The 14,207-nt window shown below is 59.8% G+C and overlaps 5 protein-coding genes across 5 annotated transcripts; 3 read left to right on the plus strand and 2 right to left on the minus strand.

Moving 5' to 3' along the window:
• Positions 1-1,479: 1,479 nt before the first annotated feature.
• On the minus strand, positions 1,480-2,667 carry MICPUN_82312 (predicted protein; the record flags this gene model as incomplete). The annotated part of the gene is made up of 1 exon (XM_002502671.1): positions 1,480-2,667. A coding segment is annotated over one exon (1,188 nt), but the record flags the coding sequence as incomplete, so codon positions are not given.
• Positions 2,668-3,067: 400 nt separating this feature from the next.
• On the plus strand, positions 3,068-4,162 carry MICPUN_68506 (predicted protein; the record flags this gene model as incomplete). The annotated part of the gene is made up of 2 exons (XM_002502300.1): positions 3,068-3,892; positions 3,944-4,162. Coding segments are annotated over 2 exons (1,044 nt in total), but the record flags the coding sequence as incomplete, so codon positions are not given.
• A 108-nt stretch (positions 4,163-4,270) lies between these two features.
• MICPUN_108356 (predicted protein) lies at positions 4,271-5,836 on the minus strand. The gene has a single exon (XM_002502672.1). It carries the CDS (start codon positions 5,790-5,792, stop codon positions 4,347-4,349), a length of 1,446 nt encoding a protein of 481 aa, XP_002502718.1. The 5' UTR covers positions 5,793-5,836; the 3' UTR covers positions 4,271-4,346.
• A 3,138-nt stretch (positions 5,837-8,974) lies between these two features.
• On the plus strand, positions 8,975-12,709 carry MICPUN_58997 (predicted protein; the record flags this gene model as incomplete). The annotated part of the gene is made up of 1 exon (XM_002502301.1): positions 8,975-12,709. The coding sequence occupies one exon, from the start codon at positions 8,975-8,977 to the stop codon at positions 12,707-12,709; it is 3,735 nt and encodes a 1,244-aa protein (XP_002502347.1).
• Positions 12,710-13,466: 757 nt separating this feature from the next.
• On the plus strand, positions 13,467-13,700 carry MICPUN_74959 (predicted protein; the record flags this gene model as incomplete). Its single annotated transcript, XM_002502302.1, has 1 exon — positions 13,467-13,700. A coding segment is annotated over one exon (234 nt), but the record flags the coding sequence as incomplete, so codon positions are not given.
• Between the last annotated feature and the right edge of the window lie 507 nt (positions 13,701-14,207).

The raw sequence follows: 14,207 nt of genomic DNA on the forward strand, positions 1-14,207 counted from the left end.
CTCGCCCCGTCCTCGGCAACCGACCGATCGAACGATGAAGAGGGCAAAGGATCAACGGATGCACCGGCGAGCGCGCCTCCGGCTAACCGGCGATGGAGGCGCCAACCAGCGGGAGCCGCCGCCAGACGTCGAACCGGAGAGGGCATGTCTGACGGATCCACGGAAATTAAGTCCGATGACCCGGCGCCTCCACCGGTTCAGGGCGGTGATAACGGTCGTCCAATGACCCCTGGCGATTTCCGCCGCAGACGCAGTCCCGGCGGCTTTTACGGTGGCCGGGGTCGCAGTCGGGGGACAAAGCCGAGGGCACTGCCTCCTCGGATTGTTGGCTTTGGTGCTTTTGTATCTGTAGTCTTGTAAGTGTTAATACCTTTCACTAATCCTGAAGTCAATGACGTCGGCATCCGACCCAGGTTCGTCCACTCCTTCTCACTCGTACACCCTGGCTTTGCGCATCAGGCTCGGATCGTCGAAAACGCCGTCCTCCTGCGTGATGATTTCTGAGAATGCGCAGATTGTTCCTGGAGCGCCGACCACGTTGGTGTACTTGGCGTTGCCCGTGCGCTTCTTTCCAGCGGGCGTGTACTGCCTAACCCAGTTATCGTACCCGCCTGACACTTCCATAGCGGCCACGTACTCGAAACCAGCCGCCTTGAGGCGCTCCATGACGACACACGCACCATCGGGTTCGTTCTCAGCGTCAGCCGCTCCGACGATGAGCACACGAGCCGTCGCCGGATCTGGGAACATTTGCGCAAATTCCGTTTCAAAGTCGCCCCTCATCTCCTTCTCCCAGTGCAACGGTCTACCGACAACGTTTACGGCGGGTACGTTGACGGATCCAACAACGGCCTCCCTGCTGTAGTCCCGAGCACCCCGCACGTCTACCACCTTGACGCCCTCCTCCTTGAACATGGCAAACGCATCCTTGACAGTGACCACCTCCCACCATCTCGGGTATTCAGGCTCTGGCTCGGGCTCAGGTTCGGGCTCAGGTTCAGGTGGGGGCGGGTTACGTCGCCGTTCCTCCGCGGCAGCTTCCTCCGCGCGTCTCAGTGCCTCGCGCGCCGCCTGGACCGCGCGAGCCTGCGCCTCCTTGATAGAATCGTCTTCCTCCATCATCTTGGCAACCTTCTCCTCGATACTCGGCTCGGGTGCCTCCTTCACCTCGCCGGCCTCCACGAGCTCTTCCCACGTCTTCTGATAGCGCATGTACTCCTCGCTCAGTCGATTCTGATTCACTAGCTCCTGCTCCCTTGCCAGGTCTTTGGCGTGCTTGAACAATACTGCCTCGGACATGTCCACACCAGATCCGGCGCCGTGGTTTACAAATTCCGGGCGCCAATACAGCAACTTCCCCGGATCCTCCTCGTCATCCGGTCGCTCATGGGTACGGTTCTTAATCAAAGTCTCACCCATCGCCTTAGTCACAAGGCGCTGACCTGTCACCGGGTCGGGTTCACCCTGAAAGGTGTACGCCCAACGAGCAATGGCTTCGTCGTACATCCGACTTCGAATGGCGCCGAAGAAATCCAGCGGTTGGTGGGAGTAAGCTTGCACCAGTCGCTCCACGGTGGCTCGGGGCACGTCGTCGTCCTTATACATCGCGTGTACCATGTCGCATATATCTTCTCGGGTCGGCGACCAATAGAATTTGTCCATGCGCCCGTCACGGAGAAGCGGTGCGTAAAGTGTGGAGAGATCGTTTCCGGTTATGATGATGGGCACGCGGCGGATGTACTCGTCGTCCCTGTACGCGTGGATCTCGTCGTCCTCCTCATTGGACACGAAGTTCGGATGGTCACAGATGTTCATAAGAGTTCCCATCACCATCTGCGTATTCACTGTGGCCTGCGTCTGTTTGAACCATCCCACGCCCGCGTCGATGTCGTTGATGATCAGGCAGGTTGCCTTGCCGCGAACCTTCATGATCTCAGCAGCGTGCCTGTACCTGCGTCGGATCAACCGCCCGGGTTCGCCCGCCCATTCGTCCTCGAGTTCGCCCGCAGACATCACCACCGGATGCACGCCAAGCGCCTTGCACGCGAGCTCGAGGTTGAAAGTCTTGCCGCACCCCTTCGAGCCCCAGATGCCGAGGATTAGCGGCACCCTGGTCAGGCCGAGCGCGTTCTCCCCGACCCCCGGATTGGTCGAGTCCATGAGCAGGTTCTTGGCGATGTGCAGAGCTACCCTGTCCACGAACTGCTTGGGCACGTGAAACTCCCCGACCAGGTTGTTGAACGACCGCTCCATGGTATATCGCAGCTTGCCGCTCGCGATGTCCGAGTCCGCGCCGAGATTAAACTTGGAGTTGTTTTTCCCGGCGAACACGTCGTCAACGACCCCGTACCTGGCACCGACCGCCGTGTTCATGTTCTCGCTCTGCCTGCCCAGCTCCACGAGATAGTCCACGCCTTTGGCAGCCTGTGTGGACTCTCGGGTCGTCCAGGAGCTGCGATGCTCCTTGTCCGACTTCCAGTAGTCGTGGTACTCCACCCCCTCGTCATCGGACGAGTACGCGCGAGGAGTGACCAACGTAGCCGGAGCCGCCGTGAAACGAGCCTTCGAAGAGCGACTCCCGCGCGATTGAACGCGTGCGCGGCGTAGAGGTGAGCCACATGCACATCGCGCCGTCCACGCGGACGCGGTGCTCGACGTGCCGGGCATCAAAACCGTCATGCCGGTCTCGTCGTCGCTCGCGTTCCGGGTGCGCGGTGGGCATTGGTGTCGTCCGGTCTCGGCTGGCCCGGATGGATGGAGCTGCCGGATTTGTGGCCCGGAATCGTCTTTCGGACTTTCGCGCGCCGCGAGGCGCCCGCGAAAAGTGCTCTTTCCTTGGCATTTTTTTGAGAACGAACTCTCGCCTGCCCTCACTTGCGACTCCCATACCTCACACCCGGCGAGCGATAGGATGCCGTCGCTCGCGGCTGCGAACATCACAGTCTCCGCCGCGTGGTCACGGGCGAGACGAAGTGCTCGTGTTCTAACGGCCGCTGCGGCCGGATCCGGCAATGCGACAACCGAGGTTTCGTCCTCATCGATCGGTCGTAGAGGTGCGCTCGTGGGTTTCGGCGCGGGCGTCCTCGGTGCGGCGTCTCCCGCGAACGCTGCGGTCAGGCTATTTCCCACGGATCTCGATCCGCGGCGGAGATTCTTTCAGAACCTCGTGGAGCCGTGGGAGCCGTATTTCGGCTGGGGCGAGAGAGTGACAGTTCGGCGGGAGCTCGTCCCCGGTTCGATCTGGAGTCTCGAGCAAGAGCAAGCGCTGGACGTGCTCGCCATGAACATCCGGACCACGGTTGTGAAACTGAAGAGCACGGGCGGCTTAGTCGTTTTCTCGCCGCAAGCGCCGACCAGAGAATTCTTCGAGCTGCTCGACGAGCTCGGCGTGGTTGAACACGTAGTGCTGCCAACGTATGCCCTGGAGCACAAGGTGTGGCTGCCTCCTCTGTCTCGGCGATATCCGCGAGCGAAGATCTGGGTGGCAGAGGGCATCTGGAGCGTCCCTGTCGACTTGCCTTTGGAGTGGCTGGGCATCGAGAAGACAGGTACGCTAACGGTGGATCGTAGAGGCCTTCCAGACGATGCCGAACGCACGCCGCCGTGGCTGGACGAACTGGACTATCGGGTGCTGCGCGTGGACACCGCGGGTGCGAACCCGTACATCGAGACGTGCTTCTATCACCGCGAGTCAAGGTCGTTACTCGTCACGGACCTCGTTTTATCCATCCCGACTTTTCCTCCGGAGGTTATCTCGAGGAACCGGCTGCTGAACCTCGCGCCGGATGATCCAGCGGACGCGCCCGCGGCGCTGACGGATGAGAATCTCATGATTGGATGGGCAAAGGCGAGCCTGGTTGTGTCCTTCCTGGGGCCATCGAGGCAGAGCCAGGTGGAGGATGGAGAGTTTAAAGGGAAACTCAAATGGGAACCGGGGTACGAGAAGTCTTTTGAGTCCATCAGGGAACGCACGATTCCCTCACCGATCCTTCGCACGCTGGTGTTCAGCAAAGGGCGCGGATTCACGCGCGATTTCATCAACGTGCTGTGTCGCGATTGGGGAGACGAAGAAACCGGATTTGTCCAAATAATTCCCGCACACTACGACGCGCCGATAGCGGCGGGCCCCGCCGAGCTCAGAAGAGCGTTCGCGTTCATCGACCAGCCAGGGACCGACGGGCTCGGATTAGACGCCCCGGGCGCGGAACTGCCGGAGGAAGACATGAAGCTGCTCAAACAGGTGAACGACGTGCTGGTGAAGGTTGGACTTGGATCGTAGCTCTTCAATGTACAAAAACACATCCCTACAAAATACGCTGAAGCTATCATGTCTATCTGCCAAACGTCTAAGGGCCGTATTCGGACCCTCCGTAGTGACCATCGTATTCGGACCCTCCGTAGTGACCACCGTCGCCGGCTGGAGCAGTAGAGGGCGGCGGCGGCGGAGCAGTGGAGGCCGTCGGCGGCGGCATCGTCGTCATCGGCGGCGGCATCGTCGTCGTCGGCGGCGGCATCGAATCATACGCCTCCACGTAAGTCCACACCGTGGACACGACTCCGTCAGACGAGCAATACTGGTTGTTCATGTTCATCGCCTGACACTCACTCAGACTTTGATTCGAGCACATATCTTCACTGGCTGGGCAGACCTGCCCAGACGGACAATCCACCTTGTTGATCCACGTTTGAGGACTCCACGAGGCATCGTTGCACATGCATTCGCAGTCTCCGAGAGCTGTGGTATTTCCGCTCGGCGGCGGCATCGTCGTCGTCGGCGGCGGCATCGTCGTCGTCGGCGGCGGCATCGTCGTCGTCGGCGGCGGAGCAGTAAAGGGCGGCGGCGGCGGTGACCAGATGCCCCCAGTGTAGTTAGAGTTGTAATCCCAATCGGTGGTGAAGTTTTGTGGTTTTCCGCCCGCGTCGGTGCAGTTGTCGAAAGCTTGGTGCGTCGATGCCAGTTCGCGGCACTTTTCTGGTCCCTGTTCCGTGCACACCTGAAATGAAATACCCTTGCCGCTTACGTCGCCTTCGACGTTGATATCCCCATATTTCTGTTTGTTGCAGATACACGCGCAGTCGCCGTACCATTCAGAATCGCTTGTCGAGGGGTGGGTGACGATGAATCGCATCGAGGGCGCCGCCGCCGGGGGAGGGGGCAGCAAATACGTCGGCGCCGGTCCGTAGCAACCCGAAGAAGGCGAGGAAGACTCGTCCGCAATCTGGAAACCGTTTAGCAGCATGAGCTCCTCGCAGCTGCACGTGTTGGGATCGGTGATGTCAAGCTCCGGGCAAGGCAGCCTGTATACGCGAACCTTGTTTGGGGGATTATCACCGTAGGCGCGGCCTCCACCACTCGCAATCATCGCGAGGTCTCCGTGCACAACAACGCCGCGCGCACCAAAGTTTTCTTGCACCTCGCCGGTGACTATCCTGTCGCGCTGCGTCCATGTCGATGAGGGCTCGCCGGATTGATCGCGGGTGAAAATATACGCGGCGCCGACGAAGTCGGCGGATTGCATGACGCCACCGGCGATGATGACGTCGCCATAAATATCAACAGATGCACCGAGTTTCAAGGCGACGTTTGAACGGCCGTTCAAATTGCCGTTTGGCAAATCATGCTCGCCTCTGAGCTTCTCAATCTGCGTCCACCCAGAGTTTGGATCACCGGGAACGTCGCGGGCAAAGACGTGCACAGCGCCGTGGCTATCTGTGTTCGAGTTGATATTATCCTGCCCCAGTGCGCCAACCGCAATTGTGTCTCCATCAATCGCAACGCTTGAGCCCATCATATTGCCCGGGTACTGGTCACGCACCTTGAGCCAGGCCCGGGCGGCCCAGCTTTGGGGGGAAGATGCGTTGCGAGAAAAGACGTAGGCGCTGCCGACTTCGACACCATTCTGCCCGGAGTTCAGCATCGCATCTTCTGCATAGGACCCGACGACTATCGTGTGGCCGCTGACTCCGACCGAGTGTCCAAACGCCGGGGCCCAGTGCTCTTGCCCAAACCCGTAAGTGTGGATGACGCTCGCGTCCCAGGAAGGGTCTACTTCCTGCATCTCGCGCGCCCGAAGTTCCTGCCCCCAAACCCAGTTGGAGTTGGGATCGTCCCGAGTGTAGACGTGGACGGTGCCGTGCCTGAAGCCAACATCAACGTCGTTCACCTGGCCGTCGCCGTCGTAGTCGATGCTCGCCCACGGGTTGCCGACGACGATGGTATCTCCGTCGATGGCGACGGAAGCTCCGAATGCCCCACGTCGATCGCGATTCTTGTTGATGATGGCGTACGCGCAAGGGTCGGGTCCGGGTAAGAGCTTTTGGTCCTCCGTCCTGATGCCAGTTGTCGAGTTCAAGATGTTGAACACGTACGCTGCGCCGATTCTCATGAATGATGATTCGAACGATGGATTCTCCGCGCATGATCCTGGATCAATCGACCGATCTATCGCTCCAACCACCACGGTTCCACCAGAAATTGCGACGCTGGCGCCAAATCCGATCCAGTTCTTCTGATGATCCCCGTCTGGCCCATCTCCATCTGAGGGCGTAAGCTCAGCGATTAGGGTGCGGTTCTCACGCGCGTAGACGAGAACTTTGTCCTTGTCGTTGTCGCGAGCTGCAATGACCATGAAATCCTCGTCCATGTCGACACGAACAGGGTACCCACCGTCAATGACTAAGTTTGACTCGGTACCAGACTTGATGTGATCGAATATAAAACCATCGTTCGATGTGCCTTGAAGAGTCGCGATCTCGTCGGCGGCGAAATTCTTCAGGTACTTGTTTTTGCCGGGCAGCGCGTACACGAAAACCGCACCTGTGTCAGGATTCGTGGCGGTGGCGTTCGGTTTGTACATGGAAGCACCTACGACCAGTGTGTCATCATGCAGGACAACAAGCGAGCCGAACAGCGAGTCATAATAGGGCGAACGAGGTTGGTTATAGCTTCCTCGGTATTGATACAGCGTGGAGTGGGGCCAAATCTTCCCGCGGGGTGTCCAATCGCCCGTCACGCCGACGGTGAAGATGTAAATCGCACCAGGGGTGTCGTAACTGTTGTCTTCTGACGTATCCTTCAAGGAGCTCACGGCGATGGTCCCTCCGTCGATCGCGACGGAGTAGCCAAATTGATCGCCGTATCTATCTCTCGCGGTGTCCGCAGCGAACAGCGTGGAGGTCTGGACCCACTTGACCCCGGCGACAGAGTCTTGACGACGCTCGAATACCCATGCGGCGCCCCGATTGTCACACGTAGAAGTTCCACCCACAACGATCGTGCCGCCGTCGATGTCGATTGATTGACCGAAATGAAGAGTTCCTAAATTTGCCATGGAATTTTCCAGGAGAGTCCGGTCGGGCTCCAAGCATTCGTCGTCGTCGAGCGCCCAAGAATCGGTGTCGGAGCGATAACTGTAGACACACACGCGGCCGTCCGCATAGCCTCGGTCAGACACAACGACAATTTCTCCATGTAAGCGTACATTATGTGCCCATAAATGGCTCGACCAAGACGGCCGGGGCAGGGGCTGAGATGATGCTTGCCAGTTTTCGTTCGCGGAAGCCCTGCGATATACAATCGCATGTTGGGAGCTATCTTGGTAATAGTACCCGCCCATCACCAGTAGGTTGCCGTGCATGGATACGCTCGCAGGGCTCAAATTTGTGTATAGGGGTGCATAAAGTTGAGTCCATTCCGAGTTGAGGTCTCCGGGCACCAACCTGGTGTACGTTTCCATGTACCCACCACTACGAAGAATCACGAAGGTGTCCCCGTGCACAGCCAAGTACAAAGTCCCGTCCCCCGACGAAAGGAATGGCGACTGCCAGTGCTCTCTCCATCCAGATTCCTTGTCACCCGGAACCTTCCGGACATATACACGGACGCCAGAAACATAGTGCTGGGACCCCGGACCCTTATTTTGTGAGGTTTTATCGTCGTCCATTTCGAGATTCCCGTAGACCAACATGGTATCGCCGTCCAAAGCTATTGTGGTCCCGAATTCAGACTGTTTCGATACGCCGCCGACGTCGAGACCGATATCGCGGCGGTGCAGCCTGTCGATCTCCACCTCTCCCACGCGGAGGTCGTACGTCGACGGCGCGACGTTTGCAACACAGGCAGACAGGGCGACTGAGAAGCAGCTCGTGAGGAGGCACGCGACGAGCACGACAGCGGCCCTCCAGCCGCCGCGATCGCCTCCCCCGCGGTTTGAATACCGCACACGGCGCGCGGTCGTGTCCGACATTGCTTCCGCGGGCACGAGCGCGAGCGAACCGCGAGTTTCCTGCCGAGTGGAGATCCAAGCGTAAGAAATGCTCGTCAAGATGGTGTTCAACACCCGCGCGGAGTTGGAGTTGGGAAAATCGCGGAGGAACGCGCATCGTGGCGAGATGTCCAAGCGCGCCGCATTCACCCGTCTCATCGGGGCGGCGCGAATCGTGGTCGATTTCCGCGTTTCGTCCAGCACGAGAGTGGGAGCCCCGCCCCGCCCGTCGGTGGCTGAGCAAGCAAAAATTACCGCCGGGTATTTTAGCCCCTGTCGGTCACCCGCGTCGTCGGGGGGCGAAAGATGATCGAGATGAGGACGCAGTCGCGGGCGTACCTGCGAGGCTTGTCCTCCACCGACTATTCCTGCGTGGGCGAGTGCGCGCGGCGTCGATCGGTGTTTCACACTGGTGCGTCCGCGGTCTGAGGTGGGCCGGCTCCCGTCACCGTTTCTGAAGGTCAGAAAGTCACGGGGGAGATTTTAGGTTACGGGTCCTTTGGCGGCAAACAATAATAAGGCACTGCGGCAAAGGTGGGTGGGGGCACACGTGTTCCGCGCTCGTATCGAGCGATATATTCGTGCGAGAGGCGCGGGCGCTCGGTCAAATTCGCGCGCGTGTGTGCGGACTTCAGCGTTTCGGGTGGATGGGGGCACGCCGTTCGCGGAGGAGGGAGCAGGTGGTGCATCTTTTTTGAACCGAGAGAAGGATGGACGAGGAACGCCCCGGGGAAGGCGACGGTGAACTCTGTCTGAACGACGATCCGGACCACAATTTAGAGTCAGATCGCGGCGATGTGACGGTGGACTCCGTAGACGTCGAGGACACTGACGACGAGGACTTCGATCCGACCAAGAAGAGCCAGGGATCGTCGGAAGACGACGAGGAGGACGACGACGAGGAGACCTCGATCGATGGGGACGAAGAGGAGGAGGAGGACGGGGACGAGGAGGAGGAGGTGGAGGACGGGGAGGACGAGGAGGACGATCAAGACGATGATGTGGAGGAGGGAGATTTGGACGTAGGCGAGATCGCGGACGTCGATGCGAGGCCCCAGTCGCCCGAAGGAGTTGATGAGACCGCTCGAGACGAAGATCTCGTGGAAGGCCTGCCAGACGTGTCCGAGGCTGAGATGGAGGAACTCTTCGACAGCGACGTTACAGAGACTGACGACGAATCTGAAAAGGACGACGACGACGACGATGTCGATGATGTCGATGATGTCGATGAGGAGGATGAGGATGCGGAAATGATTCATGAGCGCGCGCACGTCGTCGAAGCAGACGCGCCGATGGTGGAGGGAGATTCTCGTGAGGCGTCGAGCCTACCTCCGCGCGACGAGCCCAGAGACATGCCCGTCGTCCTCACGCCGATCCATCCCGCACTTCGCCCGGACGAAGCAACCGTACCGTCATCATCTGACCCGCTCGTCGTTGGCCAGAAGCGTCGTCTCCTCGGGAGCCTAGCGAGCGACGACGAGGGTGCGGATGCGGGACCGGCGAAGCGAACGCGCGCGAATCTGTCGCTGGTTGACATCGACTTTGACTTCATCGAGCGAATGCTGCCGCTGCCGGACGAGGACGCGTTCGGAGAGTACGGAGAGTACGACGACAAAGAAGAGTGGTCCAACTTCCTATCTGCAATATCGCTCGACTTCCAAGTTCCCGAGGAAGATGACGCGGGTGCAAGGGCGGACGACGAGGGAACCGGCGCAGGATCAGCTGGAGACGACGAGGAGGACGAGGAGGACGAGGACTACGCCGTGGTTGACCCAAAAGCCGCGCGGGTCGAGCGAAGACTCGCACTGGCGACACTGCCTCCTGCTGCGCGACGCAAGACGAAGCGGCGCAAGACAAAGTACGTCTACCGCCCAAAGTCGGAGCGGCCACAGTACCGCGAGCGTCCCATCTACTCCTTCGTGCGGACTCGATCGGCGAGGCAGGCGGCAGAGCGCAAGAAGCGAGCCGCCGAGGAGACCGCCGCTGCTGTCCCTGGGAAACCTCCCGCGGACATCGGGATGAGCAACTTGGGCGAAGCAGCGAAGGTTTCCGGTCGACCATCGGCGCGCCCACTCGCACCGAGCATCCCCCGCGGCGACTTCACCCCGGCGCAGGTCGCGGCGCTGCACAAGACGATACACGACCACGTCCAGCTCCTTCTACAGACCTACGCGCGGACTGCGTGGAACCAGACTCCCGAAGCACAGCTCGTGGCGCGTCGAACCCGCGGCTTGATAGAGCAGCTCGTGCATGACACCAAGCAACGGCTGATGCTGAAAGTGCAGAGTAAGGCGCCGCCGTACCCGACGGAGTGGTTCGCGAGCCCGCATGATGCGATGCGAGCGGTATCGGAAAACATCCCGGCGGCAAAAGCTCGCGTGGTTCACAATCATGATGCGACGAAATGGTGGCCCAAGGTTACTCACAGCGTTTTCACCGTGCTCGACGTCGCGCCACTTCGGGATGCGCATCGATTTATTCATGGCGTGGAGAAGGCGGGCATGTATCTTCCGGTGCCTGCGGGGCCAAATGTGCCGCCGCCGCCCGCGTTGGTCGAGGCAGCGAAAAGCTCCAACCCCGCGGCGGCAAACGCGGCTCGCGAGGAGGCACATCGAGTCATCGGCGCAACTGAGGCCATTTTTGGAAGATTGAGCGAGCTGTTCCGCGGTGAGGGTGAAGGCTCGACTTTACCGAGTGCAAGCGCGCTCGGCTGGGGCTCAGCAGATACCGAGCCCAGTGAAGGCGGCAGGGGAAAAGCGAGAACGCGTCGCAAGCCCCCACCCAACGAGATTGTGCCCTTCTACATCCGCGTACCTCGCAGTGTGGTGGCAGCGTCCCGACCGCTAGCGCCGAAGGTCAATCCGAACCTCTTGCCGCGCGTGCCGCACGTCAGGATCGCCTCTGACGACTTTCAACTGCGGTGGCTGCCCGCCGAGGACGAGCTCCTGGCGACTGGTATTCTCAACTACGGCATCAACTGGGAACTCATCCACAGGACGCTTCTTCCCGCCAAATCGGTCAAGCAGATCACCCAGCGACAGAAGAACCTCTGCAACTCCACACGGTTCAAGGGAGACAACTCTGTCAAGACGGCGAAACAGCGCGTGATGCGGCCGCTCGCCGCTCACGAGATTGCGACAATCCAGGAGGCACTCTTTCGCGACGGCGCGAGGTCAGGGGCTGAGGACTGGCACAGGTTGTGTTCGAGGTTCCTCCCTACGCGGCATCCCTCGTGTTTGGAGCGACTTTGGCGCGAGGCGCACCCAGACGGCCCTCCAGCCTCGTACCCCGTTGGCAGAACCAACACTGAGAACGAAGCGAAGGACGCGAGTGTACAAGGGCCCACGCCGTTGGCTTCCATAAACATGATACACACGAGCCTGCACGACAACAATACGCCTGCGATCCTAGGCGCGCCGCAGCAGCCTCGCATCGATGCGGCGGATGCGAGCACGGGGGCCAACGGCACCTTGCTCCACCCATCCCTGCTTGTCCACGGCGACAATGAAGAGAAGGCTCGTGCCGATCAGGGCGAAGCCGTTTCAGGTCGCATCTTTGGTGACAATTCCAGAGATGGGTTGACGGACGCGGCGTTGTCTGTGATGTTGTTTGCCAGTGAGGCGTCCAGAGAGGCCCCGGAGATAATGTTTGAGCGTGAGGAGATGCTGGACAGCGAAGATGACGAGGACGAAGACGACGGCGGCGGTTCGCGAGGCGGTGGCGGCGTCGATACGCAAAGAGGAGCGATGCGACGAAGGCGTCGAAGCTCCGGAGTCTCGAGGCTCGCGTCGGTGGCGGTTGGTGAGAAGCGGGACAGGGCTGAACGGGAGGCGCTCAGCTCGGACGAGGATGAGGACGACGGATTGGAGCGCGAGGAAATACTCAGTGACTCGGAATCGGAAGACGCGGCGGAGCAATCCGAGCTTGAGGATTCCGCGTCAGATGGAGCAGTGACGGCCGCAGCGACGGGCGATGATGCGAAAACATCCGAGGTGATGTCGCGACAGATCGCGCCTCCTCAATTGGCACCATCGCAGCCAGATGGCACTCGTACGGGCATCCTCGCGTCGTTGGACACGAACCCTCCACCGGATGTGGGCGTCGCCCCTGCTGCTTCGGCAGATGCTCCGACAACAATGGCAGGGATTGTTGCGTCGATAAACGCGGCGGAGAAGAGCCCTCAGCAGTTTGGTGCACGGGAGCCCTTGCGACCGGTTTCACACGCCTGGACCCGTGATCAGGATCACTCAATCTTGATGGCTGCTCAGAGAAGCGGCGCAAAGCTCGAGACTTGGACCTCCCTCATTGACAAAGGAGGTGGATGCGCGGGTGCGACGAGTGATCAGGTGGCAGAGCGCTTCGCGTGGCTCTGCGAACGCGCAAAGACGCAGAAATGCTCGAAACCGCAGGCGTACAACAGACGGAAGTCGCAGACGACGGATTAGACTTAGAGCGACTTATTTTTAAGCAACACGGATTATTCCAGCTAGCTCCATGCGGCCCTGGAGCTGGAGCGACACGGAATTGTGACCCAAGAGAAAATTTCCACATGCACTCACATTCAAGGATTCGGTTCGCTTCTTCCGAGAAAACTTATCGTTTGGCGAAAGCCACACGTCGTAGCGCGGCCGTCACAACCCAGCCGCGCGTTGCAACACGTATCGCCGCGATATGGACGATCTGAACGCCAGCCTTGTCGATCTCCCCGTCGAGCTCCGGGCGCTCGTCCTTTCCCACATCGAGCAGGTCAAAACGCGGCAGATACTGGTGCTCAGCTCGACGTTTCGGGAGGCTTTTTCGCTGCCCGGGGCTTTGCCGCGGACTTTCGACTTCGAGGGGGTCGCGGGCGATGTTATCGCCTACTGCCTTGTTCGTCTGCTGGATTACGATCGCGTGCGGTCGCTGGAGAAGGAGCGCGCGGTGGAGCTCATAGGGGTGTACAGCGACCGCCTCTGCGAGTACGCCTGTGGACGGAACTTCGTGGTTCTGAAGTGGGCTCATAACGAGCTGGACCTTCCGTGGGCGCCGTATCCTGCCGGGCGCGTGAGCGACGACTTCCTCGTGCTTCGCGTGCTACGTGAGTCATCGTCAGTGCTCAAGCGGCGTTGGCCGGAAGGCGAAGGGCCTGAGGGGTGGGACGGAGTGGGGATGGTCGACGGCGGCGTGGCGGAGCTCGAGTTGGACGAGGTTAGCCTGACCGGAGCCGTGCCGGCAGAGGTTTGGCGCCTGAGTGCGATGAGGAAGTTGAGCCTCCCCAAAAATCAGCTGACGTGCGTGCCGGCGGAGATCGGGCAGCTCACGTCGCTGGAGGGGTTGTGGCTTCACGCCAATCAGCTGACGAGCGTGCCGGCGGAGATCGGGCAGCTCACGTCGCTGACGTACTTGCACCTCTCCAGCAATCAGCTAACGAGCGTGCCAGCTGCGATACGCGAGCTCAGAGCGGTGGGCTGCTATGTGAATCTGGATGACGGCGTGACGGTGGACGAGTGATCGCAGCACTTCTCAGCGTAGGCGTGTCGCGCGATAGTAGATTGTACGTAACACGATGTGAACAATGCCTCATCGGTCGTCTCTCCTCGCTCGCGGCGACGGCACCTGAGGGTAACCCTAGGGTAAGTAAGGGTTTGTTGAGGGTATATTTTAGGGTGCAGGGTTCATAGGGTTTAGGGTTTAGGGTTTAGGGTTTAGGGTTTAGGGTTTAGGGTTTAGGGTTTAGGGTTTAGGGTTTAGGGTTTAGGGTTTAGGGTTTAGGGTTTAGGGTTTAGGGTTTAGGGTTTAGGGTTTAGGGTTTAGGGTTTAGGGTTTAGGGTTTAGGGTTTAGGGTTTAGGGTTTAGGGTTTAGGGTTTAGGGTTTAGGGTTTAGGGTTTAGGGTTTAGGGTTTAGGGTTTAGGGTTTAGGGTTTAGGGTTTAGGGTTTAGGGTTTAGGGTTTAGGGTTTAGGGT

Source organism: Micromonas commoda, chromosome 5, assembly GCF_000090985.2.
Source record: "Micromonas commoda chromosome 5, complete sequence".
In the NCBI taxonomy this organism is placed as follows: Eukaryota; Viridiplantae; Chlorophyta; class Mamiellophyceae; order Mamiellales; family Mamiellaceae; genus Micromonas; species Micromonas commoda.

What these genes read in the sequence shown, in the direction of transcription:
- MICPUN_108356 (XM_002502672.1), bottom strand. Translation starts at nt 5,792, where the DNA reads ATGATGGGCTCAAGCGTTGCGATTGATGGAGACACAATTGCGGTTGGC.